The sequence below is a fragment of the Coturnix japonica genome, chromosome 17 (assembly GCF_001577835.2).
Source record: "Coturnix japonica isolate 7356 chromosome 17, Coturnix japonica 2.1, whole genome shotgun sequence".
In the NCBI taxonomy this organism is placed as follows: domain Eukaryota; kingdom Metazoa; phylum Chordata; class Aves; order Galliformes; family Phasianidae; genus Coturnix; species Coturnix japonica.
This window is the reverse complement of record NC_029532.1, coordinates 7950956-7975570: the sequence shown is the minus strand read 5'-3', so window position 1 is coordinate 7975570 and position 24615 is coordinate 7950956. Positions and strand designations below refer to the sequence as shown.

General features: G+C 53.0%; 1 protein-coding gene across 3 annotated transcripts in view; it reads left to right on the top strand.

The window, feature by feature from the left end:
- The window catches only part of NR6A1 (nuclear receptor subfamily 6 group A member 1), a 73440-nt gene that overhangs the window by 27581 nt on the left and 21244 nt on the right, over window positions 1-24615 (top strand). The window contains exon 1 of one of the 3 annotated variants that reach the window (XM_015879494.2): window positions 20528-20633. The exons of the other annotated variants lie outside the window; for them this stretch is intronic. Within the exon in view, the coding sequence (XP_015734980.1) occupies window positions 20606-20633 (28 nt within the window). The 5' untranslated portion in view covers window positions 20528-20605. Of the gene's footprint in view, window positions 1-20527; window positions 20634-24615 lie in introns of those variants that run through there. 3 annotated transcript variants of the gene reach the window in all.

Sequence of the window (24615 nt, the reverse complement as noted above, 5' to 3'; positions counted from 1 at the left end):
TACTTTACATGATGTTATGATGTGGAATACTGATACTGATAGCAAAATTACAAAACCATGACATAGATATAAACATAACTCTGTATCTCTAGATAAACATAGCAGAAATGAATGTTTCGGTACAGTCAAATGCAAAGTTTCATGTTTGGGAACAAGGACCATTGACTGTTCTGACACCAAGGACTCTACTATAAGAAGCAGTACTTGCTGTGGAGGGTCAGTGACTGCACATGTGTGTGCAATCTAACTACAGTGAGGTATTACAGGGACAGAGGCTGTTGTATCTGCATTTAGTTCTCCCCTAACTGCTGAAGTGGTACTTTGTCCTGATGAGTATGGGCTGTGCTACAGAGATCACTGAACACAAAGGGTTTCTAAAAAGGCAAGTGGAGTGCAAAGGAAATAATCAAGACTATTGCCAGTCTCTGTTTAGCTCAGGGTCAGGATCAAGCTGATCGAACCGCTGCTGTGCACATGAAAACTGCAGATAGAATGAAGTTCTCTGAAGAACACTGACCAAAGGCAGAGTTCTGACCTGTCTGTTGGTACCCTTACCCACAACACAGAGCACAGCTGTGCTGCCCTGGGCTTCATGGTGGCTCTGGGGCTGCAGGGAAACATAGAGCCTGAAGATTGGGCTAAGAAAGGAAAAATGTTTTGGCTTCACAAAATTGGTGTGATCTTTTGTTGCAAGAGAGCATGGAAGAGGGAAAAGCTTCTTTTGAACTGCAGAGAGATGATGCTGCAACAAAACAAAGAGGGAGCAGAGGCTGAAACAGCTGTACTTTTAAAATGGAATTTGCTTTACCTTCCTATGGCAAATGCACAAGCTTTCAAAATCAAACCCCCAACGTGTTACCTGCTAAAAGAGGTATCTGTCAAATGTGCTTGCAGGGAGAACTGCTGCTGGGCTGGAAGACGCTGCGTTTGGGGGCTTTCTTGCTGACCTACTTACATAGGAGCAATCACACTGGATTAGGCTTCAGCTCAGTATCTGTCTCCTAAGTTGTTTTTGTGCAGGGATCAGCCGCAGTGTTGCCAGCTCTGCCTCCCTCTTCCCCAGACATCCCCAGGGACCAACAGGACATCACCAGTGCATCCTGTGAGGCAGGAGCAGCTCCTGCAGCATGCAGTGATGCTCCTGCACCCCAGGCTGCTGGTGGGGGGCTCCTCTGAGCAGAGCTGTGGGTCTGCAGTGAGCTGCATGTCAGCAGCGTGGGCCTGCAGTGTGCGTGGAACAAAGTGATCTCAGCCCAGGATGTCTTAATTTCATGTGGCTTTATCTTGTTTTATGTAACATAAGAAAATTTGGTTAAATTGAAACAAAGCCAAAAGCAAGCCATGGTTGGGAGCTCTGCTGAATTGCAGCTATCAGCTACAATGAAGCAGATCTAAGTGGTGGTTAATGGATGCGTAGAAAAGGATATAAGAAGAAACTTGCATACTTCCTACTAATCACCTGCTGTCTCCCAGGCGGCTTTCAGCTCCCTGTCTCAGCCCCTATGCATTCAGTGACCACAAATGCATTTTTCTTTGTGTGGGTTCTGCAGCAGCATCCCTGTGAACTCCTCCTATCCCACATCTTTTACGTTCATTGCCCTGAAGATTGCTGTCAATATCAGATTCATTGTCAGGATAGCTGAGATTCCTCAGTGTTAAAAATAAATTCCTGCAGTTGTGCTCTGATGCATCTAATGCTGGGTAAGCAGCTTCTGTAGATGTAACACCGCTGTCTGTTGGTGTATCCAACATGCCAGTGATTCTTTGCCACTAAAATATTTCTCCTGCGTTATTACAGTGGTGAACTCAGGTAAGGTACCAAAGGTACCTCTGTGCTATACTCTTGTTGATGAGCAGCTGATCTGTGCAAGCACCGAGGCCCAGCCTGTGTTCTTCCTCTTGGTATTTTTAGAAACAAGTGGCACAGCTGTCAGTGTGGCAGTCCTGTTAGCCAGAACTACTTCTGTTGAAACGACTTTCTGCTTTCAGATGGGAAACAATTGGACTTGGCCAGGCTTTCTGTGGTCGGGTGGGCAGGAAACACTACTTGCTGTTACATGATTCTCAGCAGGGAGCTTGGATATATCCTTATATTTTTCGGAAATGCCAAATGTAGCTGGAGATCAGAACGTTGAAGAGGATCCTGGTTCTTGGAATTACCATCTCCTTTGTTCTGATCAACATGCTGCAAAGCCTGCTCCATGGGCATTGCTACGTGCACCTTACCAGGAATCATTTTAACACTTCAAGACACTGAAGAAGAGTGCAAAAATTGCATGCATATTTGACAGAGAAAATTTGTGTTGCAAAGTAATCACAAGAGAGATCTGAAGAGTTTTTCTTTATGTTTAAAGAAGGAGCAGACTGACACGTGGTCTTCACTGCAAAGGGAAGGGAAGGTCCCTTCTGAGCAGGGACAGCTCCCAGGTGCAACACATCCCACACCTTGGCTGCAGCAATGTGTTTGTGTTCACACACCGATGCTGCAGGAATATACAAAAATACCTGCTTTGGAAGCAGTATGGATGGAGAGAGATCAAATGAAGGATTTGCTTTTCACAATCGTGATGTCTTATTCATTGCTAAATAGTCCTTTAAAGATGGTCTGTGTTTTCCAGCTATATAATCCAGCAGTTCTCATCTGCCAGACTTGGAGTTCTTCTCAAAAGAAACACCTCTGAAACATCATTTTTTGGCTCAGTTTAGAAAGCATGGCACTTCTGGCTCAACTCTATGTTGCCATCTTGAAGCATGTACTCAAGATGTATTTACTATGGTAAAGATGTTACTTCTAAGAGCTACTAGTTACGTGCATAAAGCACCTTTTGTTTTTCTTCCTGTGAAGGCTACGCAGGTCCCCATTCCCTCACTGGGTGCCCATTGCTGCACTGGCAGCACCAGATCTCACCCACCTCTGGCTCAAGTGTCTCTTGAAAGTCTGTGTCAAAGGATGTGATGCAAGTCAGTGCCCCTCTGTCTGCAGAGCAACAAAGGGAGTTGTAATTCCAAGTGTACTGCTTCCTATAGCATTCATGGGCACATGGATCTAGCTAGGTCTTGTTGCTAAAAGATAATGTTGTGTAGCATCATAGGTGGGAAACAAGATAAACACCAAGAAAAACCACCAAAACCCACCTTAAAGACCACTAATCTTTTAGATCATCCTGAGGGTTATGAAGAGGATACCCAATAATCTTTCACACAAGTGTGGAATGTACAAGCAGTCTTTTTCCTCCAAGCTGTGACCTATGTGGTTCCTATGCAACCCATGCAGACCTTATTTTTGAGACTAAGGACTCCTTCTTGCCTATGCATTTAGCATCCACTTCTCCACTGCAAGGCCATGATGCTGCAAAACGTGGGGAAGAAGGGAAGGGAAATAGCTCCTCTATGCTGAGAGCCACAGAAGCAAACGCCCTGCTGAGCCTGCCTTGTAGAGCACTGCTGCAGCAGCTGCTGCTGGCTTGGATGGCTGTGGGGCCACAGTCCAGCACCCATGGTTCATGGGCACCCTGAGAAGCTCAGTCTGTTAGCTCTACTTTTGTGCTCTCTTCTACAGTTGTTTGATCCCACTGCCTGCCTTTTCTCCTGGGCTGTGATGAGAGCACAGCTGATGTAGGGGTGTTCTGTGCCAGCTATCGAAGCAGAGCGGTGAGCTGCAGCGGCTGTAGATGGTAGTTCTAAAATCTGGTTAAAGTACTGTTTGAATTGAGGATCCAGTTATGCCATTTTACAGTTTTTTCTTTTGCACTGAGTTCACTGGTACTTAAAGGTGTTTTCTCAGATTTTAAGATACTTTCTCTCCTTCCCCCTTCCAAGTGCTCCCACCAGCACACATTTGCCCAATACCTGGTCCCTCTGACTGGAACAACTGAGTGCTGTCAGAAGAGAGGAATCCTGTCCACAAGACAGATTTGTCTTAGAAACACTTTGTGGTTTCACAATACAATCCAGAAAGCACAGGTTGATATCCCAGACACTAAGCACTGGTGTCAGAATACAGATGATAAAAGCCTTATACACAAGTCAACACACAGTTTTAGGAGTCTGGTTCTGTTCAGACAGAGCAATAAAACCCACTGTCCTGTAAGGGCTCCCCAGAGCTCACATTGCACAAAGGAAACAGCCCTGCTGCACTTGAGTACTGCAGTACGTTCTTCATTTGCAAAGTGTAATGCTGAGCACTGCATCTATCCACTGGTTACTGAAGGTAAAAATGAATTAAATAGGGCAAGCAAAGCTGCAGCTAAGCTATTGTGCATTTCAGATTGCTTAGTGTTTGGCATGTGGGCCAAATGCTTTAGATTATAAGGCATAAGCCTTTCAGAACCTTAAGTTATTTCAAAATTAAATGGATGACAGGCACAGGTCTGCTGCATGGATTTGATTTTCTTTGTGTATTAGTAGAAGTAGTGAGCAGTGTCTGTGTCAGTATCTAATGAAGCTATTTTCTACTGTTACAGGTTTACTATGAGAAACAGAACTGAGGCAGCACAACATTTTGAATAAAACAAATTGAACAGATTCTCAGAAATGTAGGTCACAGTAACAGATGACCTATACGCGGTCCTGCTTTTTGATGCAACTGTCTAATCTGCTCTGAGAGTACTAGCCAGACATCATTCCTAATTGACCTTGATATTCAGTGAACAAGAAAGAAAGCTAAAGCCACGCAATATTTAAATCTTTAGCAAAAGAAATATGTGCTGAATTTGAATGTGTTCTCTTTCATACTTAGAATCTGCACTTGTCCTGCGAACCTTTGTCTGCAAATCTGTTGGCCATCTTAGAAATCTGAATTTGAGACTCCAGATACGGGAATGTGACTCAACAGCCACTGCTGTCAGTGCGGTGCCCACTGCACAGCACAGCTCTGAATGCAGCTGCCCGGTGGGTCCCCAGGCTCTGCCCTGGGCTGCAGTGATTGCTGCCTGGGTAAGAGCTGTTGCTCCTGGGCAGGCGGGCGCAGCCTGGGCCGGGTTCTGCAGAATGGGACCTGTGGGCACCCAGACTGCAGGCACTGCCATTGAGTAAGTGGAAGCTGATGACAATTCAGGGCACTGGAATGCACGGCCATGAATGTCAGCGTAGCACAGGGGCCTGGCAAGTACTGTGGGTTTGGTTAAACCCTGACCACCTCTGTTTACAGACCAGACTAAACCTTTTTGCTTGTGACCCTGACTTTAAATGCATTACTTGCAGCAGGCACTACAGGCTTCCTGACCGTGTGCTAAAGCAAACATACAGGCTGCCAGGAGGGCCAGAAGGAATTAAGCAGAGGCCTTAAATGGTCTCATGATGTCTTTTCAAGAAAACTGTCATCTCATGTAGGTTACCAGCTCTAAGCATTGGTAAATGTACCACAGGAGGGTTTCAGACTGACACCCTCTGGTTTATTGGGCCTCACAAACTGCTCACTGTGTGCTTCTTTGGGCTGGGAGTGACCGCACGGTGCTGCCATCAGCAATGCAGTGCTGTGCCCCAGCTGGAGGAGCGGGGGCTGTGTGCAGGGCATGGCCCCAACCCCACTGTGCACAGCTGTAACACGGCTGGGATGGAACGCAGCCCTCTGCTCAGCCAGCACTGCTGCTGTTCTGTTAGAGCAGCTGCATTCATATGCATGGTGGTACAGCTAACACAGAGTTGGGTTGGTGTTGAGATGCGGCACTTCAGAGTTCGTAGCTTCTGATAATGGTGACTCGTGGCCGTTGTATGGGCAGCTGCTGAGCTGTGCACACAGCTTTTGGGTGCCACGGGGAAACTAAGAATGAGTGAAGTCAACATAAAAAAGTAATGTTATCAACCTATGTATCCGTGATGCTTACAGAAAAACGTGCCTTCCTCTGATCTGTGATGTAGAGACTCCTGACTGTCTTCTGTATCTGTGAAGGTTGAAATGTTTGAATCATACTGATAATTTGAAGTGCTGATGGCAGCTGTTGGCCATTACGGAGACAAGATGGAATTCTTAAGATTCCTCATCTTTTGTTAAATGGCTGCACTTGGTCGGACCTGGTGCGTTTATTGGCAGCTGAGCCTTGTCGTGTTAGCTGTTAATGAGACTGCATGCGCTGTGGGATGCTGCAACTGTTGCAACTTCAAAGTCTGTCTGTAGTTAAAAGGTTTCTTCTTTATTTGTGAGTCTTCATAAACTTTAGGTGGGAAAAGGTGTAAGTGGAGGTGGGAAAGCTGCTACCTGTTACTTTGGGGGTTAAGAACCTGACCCAACAGGAACTTCAGCAGCTACCAGCATCCTTTCCTGATGTACACGATGGGATTATTCCATCCCAGCTGAGGTTACAGACGTTTACAGGCAGGGATGTACCCAGACGTTCCTTTTACAGCTGCTTTTATTAGGCACAGGCTCTGCCAGCCTCTAACAGGATACTTCCATTCCAAGCAACGTGCTTAACAGGTATTAAAGCTGAGCTACCTAATTGCTAGGCAGAATACAACACGGTGCGTACTTTCTTTTTAAGTAGCAATTTCAGGAGATGTTAATTTCTTTAATTTTGGAACCAGCTACTGATGAGCAGCTGGTGTCAGCACTTCGAGGAGGCTGAAAAGCTGGCTGCAATGTAAAGTATGGCTGTATTTAGCCTACAAGTGCTCTGCTGGTAGATGCATCAATATCCATAACTTTTAATATACATTATCTGTAATATTTTCATTCAGAGGCTCCTTCTGATGGGTCCTCCTGGCTAAGTACCAGCAAGGAAAAACACATCAGAACAGCTTGGGTGATTCATGTCACCCAGGTTCTACTGAGAAGTAATCCATCCACACCACTGTACTGCAGCAGGAAGAGGATTTAAGGAGAGTATATAATGATGCAGACCAACCTGATGGCCAGCAGGAGCGTTTACATTCATGTCTGTATTTCCAATGCTCATAAACAGCATCTGAATGCACTGTGAGCAGCTCCTTGCATACAGGGATACGTTACATTGCTGTTATTCGTACCACACCAGAGAGAATTTCACTTTTTCACAACTGTGCAGTTCTTTGGCCATCCCTACCCTGCTGCTGGGAGCAGATAAAAGACAGACCTGCTTCACGTCACTGCGGCTCAGTGCCACACTTGTGCTATGTGACAGCTCTGCTCCCCAGGTGAAGCTGTGCTGCTCTGTGCTGCAGCCCGGCCTGTGGCTGTGCGTGGGCACTGGGAGCCTTGGGGCAGGGCCTGGATCCAAGAGGGATGGCTGGGGATCAGTTCTGGCAGGTGAGGAGGGGCAGCCTGAGCTCTTGGGGCAGCTCTGCGTCCTACAAAGCCCCACGCTGGGCCCTGATCTCTGTAACTTCTGCTCATTGGCTCCAAGCAGAGGATTAAAGCCCTGTCTCTGAGGAGCCCTTGCTTTAACTCTGGAGCACTGTAGGAAAGGCAGGGCGATAGGAAGCACCAGACACTGAGTGTTTTGTTTTCCTCATTTATTGCGCTGTTTGCCAGGTGCCACATCTCAGGGTCCCTATCGCACCTGCACGCAGCCCCCAGGCAGCCGCCCCGCTGCCGTATGCAAGTAAACGCGGGGGAAGGGAAAGGAAGGGGGGGGGTTCTGTCTGTGAAATCCCTTTTTCCCTCCCCGTGTGACTTCAGGCCCGCGGGGGCTGCAGAGCGGCGGCAGGGCCGTGTCCGCAGGGCTGTGCCCGCACGGCTCCGTGCCAGCTGGGCGGTGCGGGGCGCCCGGCGCGGTGCAGCCCCGCGCTGACGGCAGCGCCGCATCAAAAGCTGTAATTTCCTGTGCGCTGCAGCCCGGCTCTGCCGCTCCAGCTTTGTGTCCCCGGGCCTGTGCCTGCGCTAACAGACCGCTATTGTCCGGCGGCGAATGGTGGCTGGCAGCGAAGAATTGCTGTCTGGTTTCTATTCAAATCCAGGTACGGGCGCATGAATGGAGGCGCCCGGCAGCAGCGCGAGCCGCGGGCGCCCAATGCGGGGCCGTGCGAGAAGCGCCGCAGCTCGGGGTGGGGTTTAACGCCGCTTTCTGATATTTGGGAGCGCTCTGCCATTGCTGGGCACTAGCGGAGGGGACGATCCCCCACTTGCGAACTTTCTAAACTTGTTGCGGCGTTTTCCTTACGGCAGAACCGGCTCGATTCGTTTCTAAAGCTCAGGGACCAATAGGAAAAGTTGATGAAATCGAAGTATTTCCTTACAGCGCACTAAACGTACAGGTCGGCCGAGTTTTATTGCGGACAGAATCTGGTGCGAGCGTCACAGCGAGTGACAGAGCGCGGCGCGTTCAGCGAACACACGGCGCTTCTCACGGCACAAGTTTGGCTGAGCGATCTTCGCACGCCGCTTTCCACGCGTTTCAGGCATCCCCGGAATGCTGCGCCCGGGGTTCGCGTTACCGTCGGGTTCGGCCGCCCAGCCCCGCGCCGCCGCCCCGCGCCGCCCCGCACCGCCGCCTTTGTCCCCGGGCGGCTCCTCCCGTCCGCGGCGCCGCGCCCGCCCCGGGGCCGCGCAGTGTTCGGTTACGGCGCGACTTTCTTCTCCGCTTTTTCCTCGGGCTTTTTTTTGGTTTGTTTGTTTTGGGGTTTTTTTTTTGTTTGTTTGTTTGTTTTAAATCCCCGTCTGGGGATGGGGCCGATATGGGGCGGGGGCTCTTTCCGCCCCGCTCCGCGCCCCGCAGCGCACGTAGCTTTGTGCGGCCGCCGCTCCGCAGCTGGCTTACATTACGCGATGGATATAAAAAGCTTCTATCGGAGAACAAAGGAGCACGTGCAGAAACGGGGCTGGAAAAGCCCCCTGACAGCCCCGCGCCCGCCGGGCGGCGACGAGCTCCGGCCGCGCTCCCGGCGCCCGCGGCCGCCCCGCACGCCCCGACGCGAACGGAACCCGTCCATCCTTACCTACGGCCCCGACGGCGCGGTCCCGCGCTGGGGGCACCGCTCGGCCGCCCGCGGCTCCGGCCGCCCCTCGCGGCCCCGCCCGCTCCTCCCCGCCGTGCCCGCGGCGCCCAGCCCGGCCCTGCCCGGCTCCGGCCCGGCGCTTCGGCCGGCGGCGGCGGCGGCTCTCGGGGGCGCGCGGCGGGCGGGCGGGCGCGGCGCCGAGCGGCTCCCGGCGCCCCGCAGCCCTGTCTGCGCCGCCCCGCCGCGCCTTTATAGCGGCCGCCGTCACGTGCGCGCCGCGACGCTGCCGAGTGGCCGCGCCGCACCGAGGGGCGGGATGGGGGCGGCCGCGCCCGACGGAGCGTGGGGCCGGGGCGTGTTTGGGTGTCTGGCGGCGAGGCCGGGCCGCGGGGAGCCGCGACGGGGGCGGGCGGGGACGGGCCCAGCCTTGCGGCCGGCGGGGACGGCGCCGTGCGCGGCGTGGCGGGGGCGGGGAGGGCGTGAAGCGCTCGGAGCGCGCCGGGAGGCGGACGGGAGGGAGTGACCCCGGTTTGCCGGTCTCGGTGTTTTTAGGGCGGCACAAACCGCGCCGATCCCGCTCGCTGCCGGGCGCGGGTCGTCCCGGGGCGGAGGTTGAAGGGTTTCCTCGCGGGCAGCGGGACGACTGCGTGCTGTCCCCGGGGTGGCGGAGGGACCGAAGCCCCGAGCGGCGCTGCTGGGCGGTGAGACAGGAGGTCCCGAAAGCCTTGCTCAGCTGCTGGACCCACAATCGAGTGGCTCCCGTGCCGTGTCCTCGTGTCCCCGGCAGCACAATGAGATGTTAACGGCTGCAGCGCGGGGGCACATGCTGTTCTCTCTCCGTGTAAGTGTTTTCAGTGGGAGCCACAGAACCACGAGAGCCAGAACGATTGGAAAAGGCCATGAAGATCAACTCCAACGGCACCACGTCCCACCGTGCCCATTAACCATGTCTCACATCTCCATGGTTCTGAACACCACCAGGGACTCCAGCACTGCCCTGGACAGCAGGGACTGCCAGCTGCAGCGATAGATGGGAAGAAGCCAATGTCCTTGTTGTCTTGGTCTCCTTCTCCCCCAGTCACTTCATCCCTCCTTCTCCACTTGTTCTCAGTCTTTGCAGCGTGGCAGCCCCCAGTTTGCTGACCCACCAGCGTGCATTGCCAGAGCAACAGTGACCGAGGCCCTTCCCTCTCCTTCCATACAGCTCTGTCAAAGCATTGCTGGGAAGGAGGTGCTACACACATCACACAGTGCCTGCCTCCACGGGAGGGGAGAAATGGGGCTGCTGGTGGCAGCTGGAGCTCTTCACATGGGATTCTATCATTGTCCCTAAGGGCCATGTATGTGAGTACATGGAATGTGAAAGTGGAATGAAGAACTTAATGACAGTTCTGTAACAGTCACCAAAAAGAAGCAGTTAGCAGCGAAGGGTGGGAAGCTGCTCAGTGGTACCCAGTGCTGTGCAGATGCTGGGGATGTGGATGGGGTGGTTCCCCACCTCCGTCTATGAGAGCAAAGGAGATAGTGGTCTGTGCACAGATAGCTCCTCCCGATTTCTGACAGCTCCCATTCCCCCTCCCACTTCAATGATTGTCCTTATTGTCTTTCACTGGTTGAGGTGTTCGACCATTGCTCCCAAAGCAGATGATGCCATGGCCAAAACATGTTCCTTGTGCCCTGGGAGTGCCTTCTGGTTCCTGAGTGTGCATCTGAGCAGGCAGGTGTGGTCATGCTGCCTGCAAAGAATGCACTGTCTTTGAATCCATTTATGACAAACAAAAACTAGGTGGCAGGAGTGTCCTTGGGGGCACTGTGGTCTCTGTGAGCCCTTGAGGTGGCTGCTGAGCCCTGGAAGATCTGCCAGGCTCTGTGCATGGCCTTACAGGTGCTGCCCCGAGTGGTGGAATCTTCATGCAATATCCGTCTGCTTTCTCTTAGCACATTATGCTTTAAACAAGTGGAGCAGATTTGGTCAGGTCTCTAGTGAACCTGTTTTAGGATCTGTAGCAATAATGTAAAAGCTCTGGAGTCACCTTAGTGTCAAAGCTTTGCTGCAGAGAATTCACACAAATTGAAGGAGGAAAATGATGCAGATCACTGGGCCACCAAAGGAAGGGCAGTGCAGGGAGCACCCAGCGCTTCTCCCTGTTTCTCCCAAGTTTTTTTGGCACTTCCAACCCTGGATAAAAGAGTTGACACAGTTGGAGGGAGGAGGGAAGGAAGGACTTTTCCTTAAGTCTGTTGAGCTCAGATACTGCTGCTGCAGCCAGCAGGTGCCTGGCCCAGATGTGTCCCATTTTCCTTGAAGGCCCACAGCACAGTGTGCTGGGAGCTGCAGGCTGAACCACAGGGACTCACCTTCCATGTCACCTCTGGTGGGGCTCCAGAGAAGTGCGGTCAGAGGACGCCGCTGTGGGGCTGTGTGGGTACTGTCCCCCTTCCAGAGCAGGGGGCTCTGTGTGTCACAGCACTGCAGCTGCTCCCTTCCTCTTCTGGAGCACTGGGAGCTCCCATTGCTCTGTTCCTGCAGTGCTGTGATGGGAAGAAAGCACTTCGGGCTGTGGTAGGTGGGGGCAGCTGTGGGATGTGGTGCCACTCCAAGGACACAGTGCCACTGTAGGACCCGGTGTTACTGCTGGACCCAGTGCGGGCCACTCCTGGGCACGGGGGCAGGAGCTGCCCATGCTGTCACCTTTCTGTGCGTGCAGTTTCCCCTCCGTAAAATCTCACTTACAGGCCACGTAGCCCTTCTGAGTGAATGACATCAGCCTTCCAGAGCGTTACCATTGCAATGCGCTCTGTGTGCAGTGGGATCGCACAGGCACTCACACAGTGCTGTTATCCCTGCAGCACTGGGAGCTGGAGAGTGGCTGGGGCTGCTCGCTGGAGACATAAACAAGGGGGAGAAATGCATGGGCAGGGCTGAAACACCATCACAAGTCATTGGCAGAGGCAGGGATGGGCTCTGCTAACTCTGTGCTTGTATTTGTTTGTAGGATATTCTGCCAGTGTTAATAACAAAAGAATTGGTTTCATTTCCACGTTTCAGCTGTGGAAAATGCGTGGCTGTGTTGCTGCAATCAGGGCAGCCCTGCAGGTCTGCGCGGGCAGCGTCCCCAGGGCTGCCTTTCTGCGGGGCTGTCACCTTCTGTAGCCATCAAGTGGATAAAGAATTTTTGTCATGCTGCTTCGTGAATGAGCTCTGTGCTCTGAAGAAGCATAAGAATGAGCTCTGGAGTGAGCATCATCACGGGGCGAGCGATGGTGGTGGGAGCCTTAAAAACTGGAATGTGCCTTCACCCTGTGCTTCCTTCCTCCCCTCAGCTCTGGGAGGACGCAGTGTGGTTTCTGTTGGCCGTGGGGTTATTTTCTGACTGCTGCTAAAGCACTGGGGATCGTAGGGAGCTGCCGGCCCTCTGCTTTAGCATCATTCAAACCCTCGCGTTCAGAGACCGCGCTGATATCTTGGTGTTCTTTTTTCTTCTTCATCTTTTTTTAACTACGAAGGAAATTTACATGAAAATAGAATCATTGTTTCTGAAGAGTTCCATCTGCTCCCACTGCTTATTCCGCTTATTCTGTAGCTGAAGTCATAATCCTCTGGTTGTGAAATTTCCCACTGAAGAGGTTTGAGGCTCAGTGCGGTTTCAGCGCAACATTTCAGAACAGGGGAAATACAGACACTGCACCTAAGAAGGAAAAAAGAAAAGCAAAGCCCTGCGGGGACATCAGAGCTCCATGCCTACATGACCGTCTGTGGCTGTTGCACTGTAGCTCTGTGAATATGGCGCAGCAGTGGGACAGGAGCGTGTTGTGCTGGTGTGCTGGGCTTGGGACGGGGAGGGTTCCCTCACCAGCAGAGTTTGGGCTGCATGCACAGGGCAATGCAGTATGTGTGCAGCCACGTGCTGACCTCCTGCCTGCCCAGGTGTGTGTGCAGGGTCAGCTCGGTTCGTGAGCCCCTCAGCACAGAGCATGGGCAGCTGGGCTCCTTCCCTGCAGCCTCTGCAGCCCCAGCAGTGTTTGCCCTGAGACTGCATTGGAATTACAGCCTGAAAATGAGATGGAACCTTTGTGTCATTTTGTCCTCCTGCTCCTGGGTTTGTGCATTCTGTGGCTGTGTGTAACACCATGTGCGTGAGTGTGTTGAATGCATTCTTACAGTGGCAGCGATAGGAAATGGAGCCTCTGTGTGCTGCAGTTCTGCCTGTCCTGCTAGGACCTCTGTCGCTATGCAGAAATACTGCAGGAAAGTGGGTCAGGGCACGGGGCTGCCGGGAGCCCCCTGCCAGCGTGTGCTGCGGGAGAACGCTGACCTCGTTTTGCACCGCTGTGTGCTGCAGCATGTGCGGTGAAAAGCAGCACATCCATGTAGACGGAGCTGTGCTGGAGTTGGTAACATAACATGGGGTGCTGCTGTGGGAAATGATGGCTATCCAGCATTTTACAAATCTCAGAGTTGTTATTTTCTCTGTTAATTTCCCCACAGCATCCTGAGAACTCACAGCACCCACAGCACCTGAGCACCCCCAGCACCTTGCAGCACTCACAGCACCTCTCAGCCATGGGCTGCTGCCCCCCAGCTTTGTCTGCAGCCAGAGTGGAACCTTTTCGTTCCCCAACTCTGTGTACAAGTCAGATTTATGATTTACCTCTGTATGGACAAAGGACGGCTGCTATCAACAGATCTGCATACTTTGCATACAGTTGTGCTTTGTAAGCTCCACAGGAAATACACGTAGCTAAACAAAGTCAGATCTGTGGGCAGCTTCCTCCTGCTGCTCTCTGGCCGTGCAGTGCTCTGCTGTGCCCAGGGCTGGGTCACACCACTTGTACCACGCTGTGTTCTGTGGGCACAGAGTGCTTCTGGGCCCAGAGCACAAGGGAACGCTGCAGGCCCATGCAGACACTGCTCCAATCAATGGAAGAGCATCATCACTCCTACAGGAAAAAAAAACAACTCTGTAAAAGTTTATTCTCAGCTTTGGTATCTCCATTTTTCTCTATCACATATCTGGCCATAGGCATTCAGAGGCATTCTAATGTGTGTGCCTTGCTGCTGTGCTGGTCAGGCTTTGCTCTGTGTTGTGCAGCCATGAGCTGTGAGCGTTGCACTCTGCATGGTGGTGCTGGGGCTGCTCTGCCCTCGAGCTGCAGCCTGGCTGTGGACCTGAACTGCAGCCGCCTGCACACCACGCTCCAAACAAAGGTGCGGTGCCATTGGGTTTGTTTTATTTTTTTATCTTAAAATTAATTGTGCTTTTTCTTTCTGTGTGCAGAAACATTGCAGCACACACGCATGACCCACGTTCCAATTCTGCACAGCTTCATCTCAGCTATAAACAAGACCAGAAATTACACATAGCGTTGTGATTTAATTTTCTCTGACATATTGAGTCTATGTTTTAGCCTACAGAACTCCACAGCTGTGCCCTAATTCTCCTTTCCTTGTGATCTCAACATCGCTGCCTTTTAAGGCATTGCTATTCTTGGATCTCAGCAGGACACCATGTTACACTGTCACCGTAAACTCGGTTGTAGTGCATCACATGGAGTTGCCTCACCCTGCACTCACAAATGAAACATGCAAGAAGGTGTTTTTAGCAATTTAGTCATTGCATGATGCAGGTCGGAGCTCTTTGTGTTCTGCATAATGGTATATACCAAACAGCGGGTGCAGAGATTCTTCTGTGATTGCTGTCCAAGGGTGCAAGGAAAATGTTAATATTTTGTTACAAATAATGTGCAGCTGGATTTTGGCAATGTGTCTGAGATGGCAGCGCTCACAGGAAAAGATTTCCTGCTGTAAATAGCAGGGTCAGCACCCCGTGGCTGTCTGTGCTGCTTGGCTAAGCGGCCTTCGAGGCTGCAGAGCCGCGCCGTGCTGGAGCAGCGCTGCCGGGCTGTAGCTGTGCTGCTGCCATCTCAGCTCTGCCATGCAGTGTGGCACAGTGTGCTGCCTTTGGGGTAGGAGCTTGCCAGCTGTGCGTGTGACTGTCCTGGCACACGGTGTCCCACCGCCACGTGCTCAGGTAGGAGAATGTGGCAGTGAGGCACCATATCCTGTGAACAGCTCTGATTTTTGTAGGTGTGTACGGTCATCAGGGCAGCCCGAGCGGCCCCACACCTTGTGCTGGCACTGTGCCTGTGCTGGGCACTGTGAGGCGCTTTGCCTCGGCTGCCAGGTAGATAACAACATGAAGGCAGTTTTGTTCTGTTTTAACTTAAAAAAATAAAGAGTCACCTTACCTTAAACAACCTGGAAATAAATTTGGACATTTAATGCAGTTGGAATTCCAGTTATTTAACTCTGAAGGTGCTGGAGTTGGCACGCTGGTCCCAGACCCACCACACACCAGGTCCTGGTCCTGGCCATGGGCACAGAGTCCCTTTGTGCTTGGGTTCTGTGGGCAGGAGTGCTGGGCAGAGAAAGGGGGAGGTGGGGAAGCAGTCTCTGTGTTCAGGGCTCTTCCTGGTTTGAGGCAGCTGCAGTGGCCACTCAGGGCCCATTTTTTTTGGAAGGGTTTGCGGAGAACAGAAGAATGTTGGGATTTCAAACTCTTGATTTCTTTGATGGCTTTGGAGCACTGTGCTATTTGTTGTGCTTCCTCCTGAGCTTGCACTGCTGCCGTGTGCTGCTCTCATCTTTTCCCTGTCTGCTCAAGTTCTTTAGCAGCAGTTTATTTCTTATTCTGTGTAAGTGTGTGTACAAGCTGATCACGTTTCCCAGCTCCTCCTGCTTTCCTCCTTATTTGTGAAATTGAGGGGCATTCCTCAGGGCACAGAGAGCCCCATTTTTCCCTCAGCTACCTGGTTTTGTTCAGCAGTTTCTTGACTACAGGAATCTCACACCACAAACGTGCTGCAGTTCATGGACTCAGCACAGTTGCAGCTGGTTGTAGTTCTTACCAAATGCAGAAGCCGTCCTCCTTGAGTGCATCATCTTATTACCATAGATTTAAATATTGGATTTACAAAATGTTGCAGCCCAGTGCTCCAGTGGTATCGCATAGGACGCATCACAATAGATACGGAGTTTAAATAGCTCTGATACAGACAGAGGTCAGAAAAGGCAAGATAGCAGCGAAAGAGGCTATGTCAAAAAGTAATTAGAGCAGGACAAATGGATTGTGCAGGCATGTCGAAGGCTGTTATTTCTGTAGGCAGTGAGTAGGAAAGGTGTTAATGTAATGTGACAGATCTGGAGCAAAAATGAGGGTGCAGGGAAAACAAATAGGAGCTGACCAATGGAATGGTTTAGATTATGAGGTTTGCTTTAACATAATTTGATTACACATGAAAGAAACGTTCAGTGTAGTTTCTTTGAAAATCTAATTGTCTTAAAGACGGCGTATTTGGTTCAGCCCTTCCAACCAAAGCAGCGCGGCTCTGCAGCAGCGCCGAGACACAGCAGTGAGCATCTGAATGGCACATCCTGTGCTGCTCACAAACGGAGCGGGATGGAAGGCTCTTTTTGCTGATGTTAGTCTACTAACGTTGGTTTCTCTTTGCAGCCACATACATCTTAATTTGGGGCCTCGTTCTGTTCGGGGTGGGTGCATCTGGGTCCCGGGGGCTGCTGGTACTGATCGTGTGAAAACTGAGAGTCTGCTTTGTTGGGAGGGAAAGAAATGGGAGCAGAATTAGCAGAAGGGAGGCGGGGAGCTCGCTGCTGTTTTCCCAGGCCCTGGCTCTCGCATGACGCAGAAGTGAGAGTGCTGTCAGGAGGAGGCAGGGGGCAGCAGTGCAGAAGGGCCCTGCATTTCCAGGCTGCTCCAAAGGCCTGAGCAGAACAGAAACGTGAAGTGATGGAGGCACCTTTCTTAAGAAGCAGCAGATAAGACTTTGGACTGGGTGTTTAATACAGGAGTAGACCATACATGTTCAACCCGCTACTTTTATGTTTTTGTTGCCCTCTTTTAATTTTTAAGACTACAAACGCCACAACGACAACATTTAATTTGAAAGATGAAAACTGTGTGAAAATGTAGGAGGTGGCATCCTGCTGCAAGGATGCTGCGTGGATGCTGTGGGATCCTATGAGTGCTGCTGGTGCTGTGGGATGCTGCTGGATGCTGTGGGATGCAGCCGTGCTGCGGGTGCTGCCCTCTCCTGTCCAGCTGCCTCCCTGCAGCTCCCCCAGCTCAGGCTGTGGCTGCAGCCCGGGGCTGGCAGCAGGGCTGTGTCCCTCGGGTGCTCGCCGGCAGAAGGAGCCCTGCCTCACCGCAGGGCTCAGGAACTCTTTAATGCTGCACGTTTTTAAAAGCAGCTGTGAAATCCCAAGGATTACAAATTGTCGCATTTTCTCTCTTTCAGTGGAACACATATTTAGCTTTGTTTGTCAGCAGCACGTGCAGCTCAGGCCTTGGTGCTCGTGCTTATGTCACACCTCCCCCATAGGATCCCCTCCTCGGTACCCGTGTGGCCCTGTTGGTGCGTGCAGCTCCAATGCTGTATGCTCCTGGTGCTCTGCAGCAGCCAGCGAGCAGCTACACTCAGGGTGATGCAGTACTGCACCTGCAGCGTTAGGTTGGAAGCAGTTCCCCCCTTACTTTTGCTGTCTGAAAGTTTGAGGGGATGCTCTCTCACTGCTTTTTGCCCTGGGGATACCAGGATACAGGTGCTGCCCAGCTGCTGAGCCGGCTGCTTGCAAGTACAACAGTACTGCCTGTTGGAGTAGCAAATTGCTGGCTTGTTGCAGAGCACCAGCATCTCAGCGTAGGACGAGGCTGACCTGTGCACAGAGGAGCTCCTCCTGCTCAGGGTTAGAAAGGAGCTTGATTGCCTGCTCATAGAGACGTAAAGCTTTCCCTCTGTAATTCTCTTTTCTTGTACTTGCCCACTAAAGCAGTAAAGTCATATACTTCTCCTTCCTGCCCTCCCATTTGTTTTCCTTTCTCCCCCCTGAGGAGTCCTTAACCTCCCCCTCTCCTGCAGTTATGCAGAGGCAGTGTCCACTCTTTGTCAGCCATTGAGCAAGGAGTGATGAAACTTCTTGCAATCTGCTGTATGAGCCAGTGTGGAAATGCAGTGCCCGTGCAAGTGCTTATAATCACTCCTTGCAGTTCCTACCGTAGCTTCTGAACAATTCCCTTTTCAAGGATAGGGCTCATTTGGCCACTCACGGCTCTCCTTGCAAGCAGCTGGTGGGAGCCCGCATCTCTGGGGAGAGCAGCGAATGCATCTGTGAGAAAAAGCCCACTGCAGCACTCTGTGCTTTTGCAGGAAACCTTTTAAAGCCTTGCATAACTCTTTGGCGTATTTTCCTTCTACTACCAGCGATCTGCTGATTTCTGAGTGGTTTGCATGATGCCACAGTTCATTGTACAGAAATTGCAACAGCACACAGCTTCATTCCTGCCTCCACTTGCAGGCCAGTGGCCGTGCTGGTATTGGGCTGAGTCAGAGCAGCAGTCTGCATGCAGGCATGCCGGCAGGCTTTGACTTGTGCATCTCTTCCCACAGTTCTTTGTGGCTTTAGGAATTGCTCCCTGTGACTTTCACACCCGTGTAGTGTTACATTAAGTACAGACCTTTCTGATGGGCTTTGTGCAGAATATCGGGACTAAGAATGGGGGATGGAGCAGATGCTGCTGGCGGTGGATGTGCCTCTCTGTTTCCGCCCCAGCCCTGTGCAGGATGCCCCGGGTATCTCCGTGCTCTCCTATTGCTTCCTTTGCCCACCCCTCGTGGCCATAATGTCAGGACAATAAATCAGTTGCAGGCGGTGCTGTCGCTCCGGAGTCGTTGGCAACGTTTTTGTGTTGCAAACTGTTGGTATTCTGAAATTCGAGCTGTCAGTTGCAGTAGTGTCATGGCTCTGTGCTTTTGTTGCTTGTTTGTTTGGGTTTGGGAATGGGCTGATTCAGGGCAACGCGAGAAACAGCCACAGGATTTTTTACCCAAGTAGCTCTAAGGCTGCTTGGTTCAGACAATAGAATGAATCCTTCTTGTCTTTTCCTGCCCTGTGCCCCATTCACAGCTCAGCTTCTCATCTTATAGAACAGTTCCAGATTTTTGCAATTATTTTCTGCTCTGAAGGATTTATTATGGACATGAGTAAACTGTGACGTGACTTTGGAGCAATTTGGAGGACATGGGCTGTCTGGCCAATTACCCTTTTCCCAGCACCAGGCATTGTCTGTACTTGCAGCTTTGCATCAGGATTTCTGCCATACTGCAGTTTGAGCTGCACCAGCAGCAGTACGAGCAGCTCTGTGCTGTCCTGCTGTTGGATGTCAGAGCTCTGCTCAGTTCTGCAGTGTTCCCAGTGCAGCTCTCTGCATTCTGCTTACTCGTCTCCGAGGGGGATCAGGAGCAGAGCGAGGTGCTCATATAGGATAAAGAATGTGGAGATTTTGGAGCAGGGATGATTGTGAGCAGCTGTGTAAACAGCACGGCCAGGGGCCAGGCTTACCTTGGCCGTGCACCGGGGGTGCGGATAACAGGCTCCTCACACCAACCCTGCTTTGGTAACCTCCACAGCGAGAAAGGAGAGGTCAAAGCAGAGAGCATGTCAAGGACCAGCGCAGCAGATCTGCAGATTTACAGCGGCAGCACAGCAAGGCCCTCGGTAGGGCTGGTTCAGAGCCTCGCTGCCACCTCTGCACCTGCTGTTTGCTGGGGGCACCGTGTGGGGTGGGCACGGGCAGGACCCAGCGGAGGGACCCAGCCACACCCAGGGCAGAACATGGGCTGTGCTGCACCAGAGGCTGTTGGCAATGCTGGATGTCACCAGAAAGCAATAAAATTTCAGGCTCCAGAGTGAGTGAAATATGACCTCTTTTGTTGCCTCTGTGACTTGTTTGCTTTACGTCGGCCATTTCTCAGCATGGCTGAGCCCTGCAGCCCTCAGAACAGGAGCAGGCCATGGCTATAGAGCTCAGTCAGTGGAGGCGAGCGGAGTTGGGCATTACGGGAGCCCGTTTGGCCGCTCTTAAATGTCTCAGCGCGGTGAGCAGCACCGGGCACGGAGCAGCACCGGGCACGGAGCAGCACCGGGCACGGAGCAGCACCGGGCACGGAGCAGCACTGGGCACGGAGCAGTACCAGACACGGAGCACGGCGGGGCGCTCATTTCTGAGCTCTGAGCACGGCCCGGTGTTGCAGTGACCTCTCAGCATCGCCACGTGCATCCCCTGCCCCGCGCGTCCCGCTCGCGCTGTATTTCCGCTCGTAGCGGTGCCGGTGCGCGGCCGTGCCCGTTCGCTCGGAGCGCCGTTCCGCAGCGGTGCGTGACCCGATAGCGGTGACCGGCGCTGTGGATCTCGAGGCCTGAAGCCCGGGGCCTCGGTGAAAGCGAAACGCGTGCACGGCGAATGGCGCTGAGGGCCCCTGCGGGGCCGGCGCTGCCCGCGCCCGTCGGCTCGTGCTCCGCCGGTGCTGCTGGCTCCGGGCACGGCCGCGGGATCCCGGGGCAGCCGCCGCGCTTCGGCCAACGCGGGAACAAAGCCGGGGCTCCGCGCCCGGCCTCAGCCCGCAGCCCCGGACCCCCCACCCCGCAGCGCTGCCCCCGCCCGGTCCAGGCCCGCTCTGCCCGGGGGCCGCCCCCGGCCCGGCAGGCAGCGGAGGAGGCCGAGCCCCGCCAGGCCCCGCGCTGGGGGCCGCCCGCAGAGCCCCGCGGTGACATCACGGCTCGTTAGCATAGGGTCGGCCCGCGGGCGGCGGGCGATGGCCGAGGCGGGCAGCCCGGCCGCGCCGCTGGCCCCGCTGCGCTGCGCCCCGGCCATGAGGCGGCCCCGCTAGGACCGGGGGGATGAAGCGGGACTCGACCTGCATGGAAGGTGAGGCGGGGCCGGAACGGACCGAGCGGGGCCGCCTCGCCCGGCGCCTTTGTTCGGGGCCGCGCTGCCCGCGCTCCTCCGGCTGCGAGCTGCGGGTCTGGAGCGGGCGGTGGGAGCGGGGTGCGGGGAGCAGAGTGCGGGCTGAGGGCTGAGGGCGGCCCGGCGCCGCGCCGTGCTTTGTTGTGCTCCCGCTGCTCGGTGCCGGCGCTCGGAGCTGTGCGCTCTGCACGGCGCGGCGTGCCATTAAAACAGAACCGCTCGTTCTGTGTCTTGATTTGTTTGTGTTTGAAACTTCCTAATCCGTTGGACCATCTGGAAGAGCTTTTTTTAGTACTGTTAATTACGGATGGTACCGGGGTCATGCGGGCTCCCGATAAGGCAGCTCCATCCCCCGGGGACCAGCGCTACTTCGAAGATACTTCACGGCTTCCCCCCCCCCCCCCGCAATTGGTGGCGGTGGCAAAGCCCCGCTAAATGCGCTTCGGATTCAGGGCAGAAATACTTGGGGTGAAACGCGTTGTTTCCTCCCGGTCCGAGCTCCCTTGTGCCGGCCCTGCCTCCCCGCCGCTCCCGACCGGCCTTTCTTGACCCGAGATTTCTGCTGCGCATCGCTCTGTGCTGGACTGGGTAGCGCAGCGAAGTCGTCGTCGGAAGGGAAGCTGTAATGTTACTGCTTCGTAATTTATCGATTTTTTAAAAAAGCTCTCAATCCGATGTAAATGAGAAGCGTGTGGCCGTGCTGCAGCAGCAGCGTTCTGGTGTTTTTAAGTGGGATTACGGAAAGTTGATGCTGAGGAAGCGGAGCTCCGCGCTGATGTGCGCTCTGTGCGCGGAGCTCCCCCCGCAGCAGCTGCACGCTGCCATTCCCCGCGCCGGGGCAGTTTGGTGAAATGGGCTTTTGTTCCCGGGGCTTTGTGCTGCCGGCCGAGCTGAGCTGAGCCGAGCTGAGCTGAGCCGAGCTGAGCTGAGCCGTGCCGAGCCGTGCTCGTTGCCACAGGCTGCAATCCCGTAGCACCGTATGGTGCTGGTGTTGGCCCTTCGGCTGGGCTGTGTGTCCCTGCAGAGTCATGGGGTTCCCCTGGCTTCTTGATGGGGGATTTCTTTTGGCTGAACCCTTTTGCAGGAACAAAATCTATACGGAATGCTTCTGTGTGCGCTGGTTGCAATAGCAGGTGAGGCAGCACACGGAGGTGCACTGACCGAGCACTCTGTGCATCCTTAGCATGACATCTTTTTAGACTAAGAAGAATGAGGCAGCAGGCTGCCTCTTTTTCCCCTCTTCTCTTTCCTGAGGCTGTCTGTGTGCATTAACCTTTCCTGTGGTTGGTGTCAGCTCACCAGGGGATGCCCAGGCACCGGTGGCTCAGTTGCCATTTTTCTTGAAAGGAAAAGAAAGTGAAAGAAATAGCCGGGTAAGAGAAAGGGGAAAATGGATCTCAGCATGTCTGCTGGTGTTTGAGGCATCATCGGAGCGGAGAGGCAAGTGAGGTTCGAGTGGGATTTAACACGTGTGAGCTGCCCTCGCTGTGCCCCTGGCAGCTGGTGTGGAGCAGCTTGGGAGCTCAGCATGCTGTGCAGTGCTGCGAGCCCAGAGCTCCAGGGAGGGTGAGTCAGGAAGCAGAGGAACGAGATGTGGTGGTGAAGATGTTCAAACTGTCAATAAATTGCAGTGCTGAGTGTCATCTGTCATCTTCTTCTCAAGGGAACATTTTCTTTCCTTGAAAGCGTGTTCAGTTGCACAAGCTGGAACTTCTGGAAGCTGCAGCTCCATCATCCCTTTCCAACAAAAAATCCCAATAATGGGATGCCCAGTGGGGGTTTTACATCTTCTTGCCTTGGATGCGGAGGTGTCGATGTTGCAAAGCTCTGGTGCTGCAGGCAGCTCTATGGCCACATGCACACAGGCTCTGTTTATTGGCAGAGCTCTCAGGGCAGCTGAAGCTGTTGTGCTTTTGAGCTGCGAAGCCTTTCTGCAGCCCTGGGACTGCTGGCATCTGTTCCCCCGGCACGAGTGGTGCTGCCAGCCTGTCCCAGAGCTGCGAGCAATGAGGGATGCTTGCTCAGATCTGAACGCGAGTTCAGCACTTTATTTGTTCCGTATTTCCCTGCTCATCTGTGTGCTGTAATGCTTTCTGTGTACTTGCGTTTTCTCTGCCCATGTACAAACGTGCTCATAAAGCTGAGTGCTGTGTGCTTCAGTAGGAATCTAAGGTATTTCCTCTTGAAATTTGGTTATTTTTGTTGTTGCTGTTTTAAACGTTATCAAGAGTCCTCGTTTCATTGAAGGAAGAAGTAAGTATTTTAACAAGCAAGTGCATGGCGTCTCCCGTTTGCCTTGCAGAACAGACAAGCAGGGGTCCCTCATGCTGCCTGTGTGACTCCTGTGTAACATCATCATATTCTTGTAGAATTTACATTGTATTAAAACGTGGTATGAAACCTACCGTGACCTCTGAAAACAATACGGCCTTTAATGTGGCTTTGGGGAGGGGTTGCTGAGGGAGTCGCCATAAAAATCTTCAGGGTTCAAGATGAGGTTGAGATTTTTGTGAGTGCTTTTGTCGTGGCAGCAACTGTTTGATTTAGTGGCCCCTGTGACAATAGGTGGTGAGAACAAAGCCAGAATATCCCGTGTATGAGCCCGTTATGTGTGAGACCCATCAGGAGAGCTGAAAGGAGGGATGTTTCCAGATAAACCACATGCAAACCATTTGGAAGAGCTCATTATCAGCGGCTTTGGTTCTTATTGAGTATTGTCACGTGTGGTTGTTAAAACCAGAGAATTAGTGGGAGGGGGGACGGCTTCTTTGCTTCAAGCAATTGTACCTAAAGTGTCCCCGTGAAGTTTCAAGGTGAAGGGAGCAGAGGGCACCCCAGTGCAAGGCTGCTTTAATCCACCTGTGCTTTACAAGCTGTCTAAGGCTCAGCCCTGGCCATCCCAGTGCTGGCTCACAGGAGGATCTTGCAGTAAGCAGCGTGAAAAATAGCAAAGGTGAGGAGCTGGCAGAGCCGTGGGTTGCAGTCGTGTTGTTGTGGACCTGACCGCAGCTCTGCAGGATTTGCTTAAACCGATGGAACTCTCAGGCAGTGATTTTCATCCAGCACTTTGGTTGGAGTAGCAGCTCATGGGGAACGTGGGCTCCTCTTTCTCTGCTCCCAGGTTTGTTTCTTTGTTTGTGGTGTGTGCTGCTGTTCTGTGGTGAATTTTAATCTGGAAACATCCCAGAGTGGAATTTCTGCAGCTCGAGGTTCCAGCAGCAGTGGAGCTGCTCACACCACTGCCATGTTAAGTGGGGAAATGGGCGCTGCAAGGGAAGGCTCTGGTTCCTGGCTGCTTTCATCAGCCGTGCTTCCTACGTTCACTTGGTGACAGCCCTATTCTTCCCACAACAAAAAGCTGTGCCTGGAAATGAGCCCTCATTTAAACCCCCACCGTTGGCCTGCAGCCCATGTGATGGCAGCGTGCAGTTGCAGTGCTGTGTGGTGTGTGAGGCTGCTGCAGGCCCAGTTCATGGCGCTGGGAGTGAAAGGGGTGAGGAGCAGAGCTGGGGCTGCACCAAGTGCTGCAGGAAGGTCTGCTCAGCCCCTGCTCAGCCCCCTCAGCTACTAGAGCTGGAGATGATGCAGTTCCCAGCTGTGGGTGTGCTGGGGCCTCCAGCGAGATACCCAGCCATCCCCCCCTGCTGGGAGCCTCACGGCCGGTCCAGCTGCTCCTGGGGCACATACCTGAGCTGGTCAGTCCTGTAGAACTGGCAGTGCTGTGGAGCAGCAATGATTCCATGAAGGCTTCTCCGGTTAAAGTCTGTGTTTCCTTTGCTCAGGCCTTTATTTGAAGTTTCTAGAACAATTGCAGTGAAATTTATGAGTCTTAAGAAATGGCTGCCAACTGGTTATGGTTACTACTGGGTTTGAGCTGCAGAGAAAGGCATGGGTGAGAGCAGCAGCTGGCTTAGATTTTGGGTTGGCTCATGGAGCTGAAAAC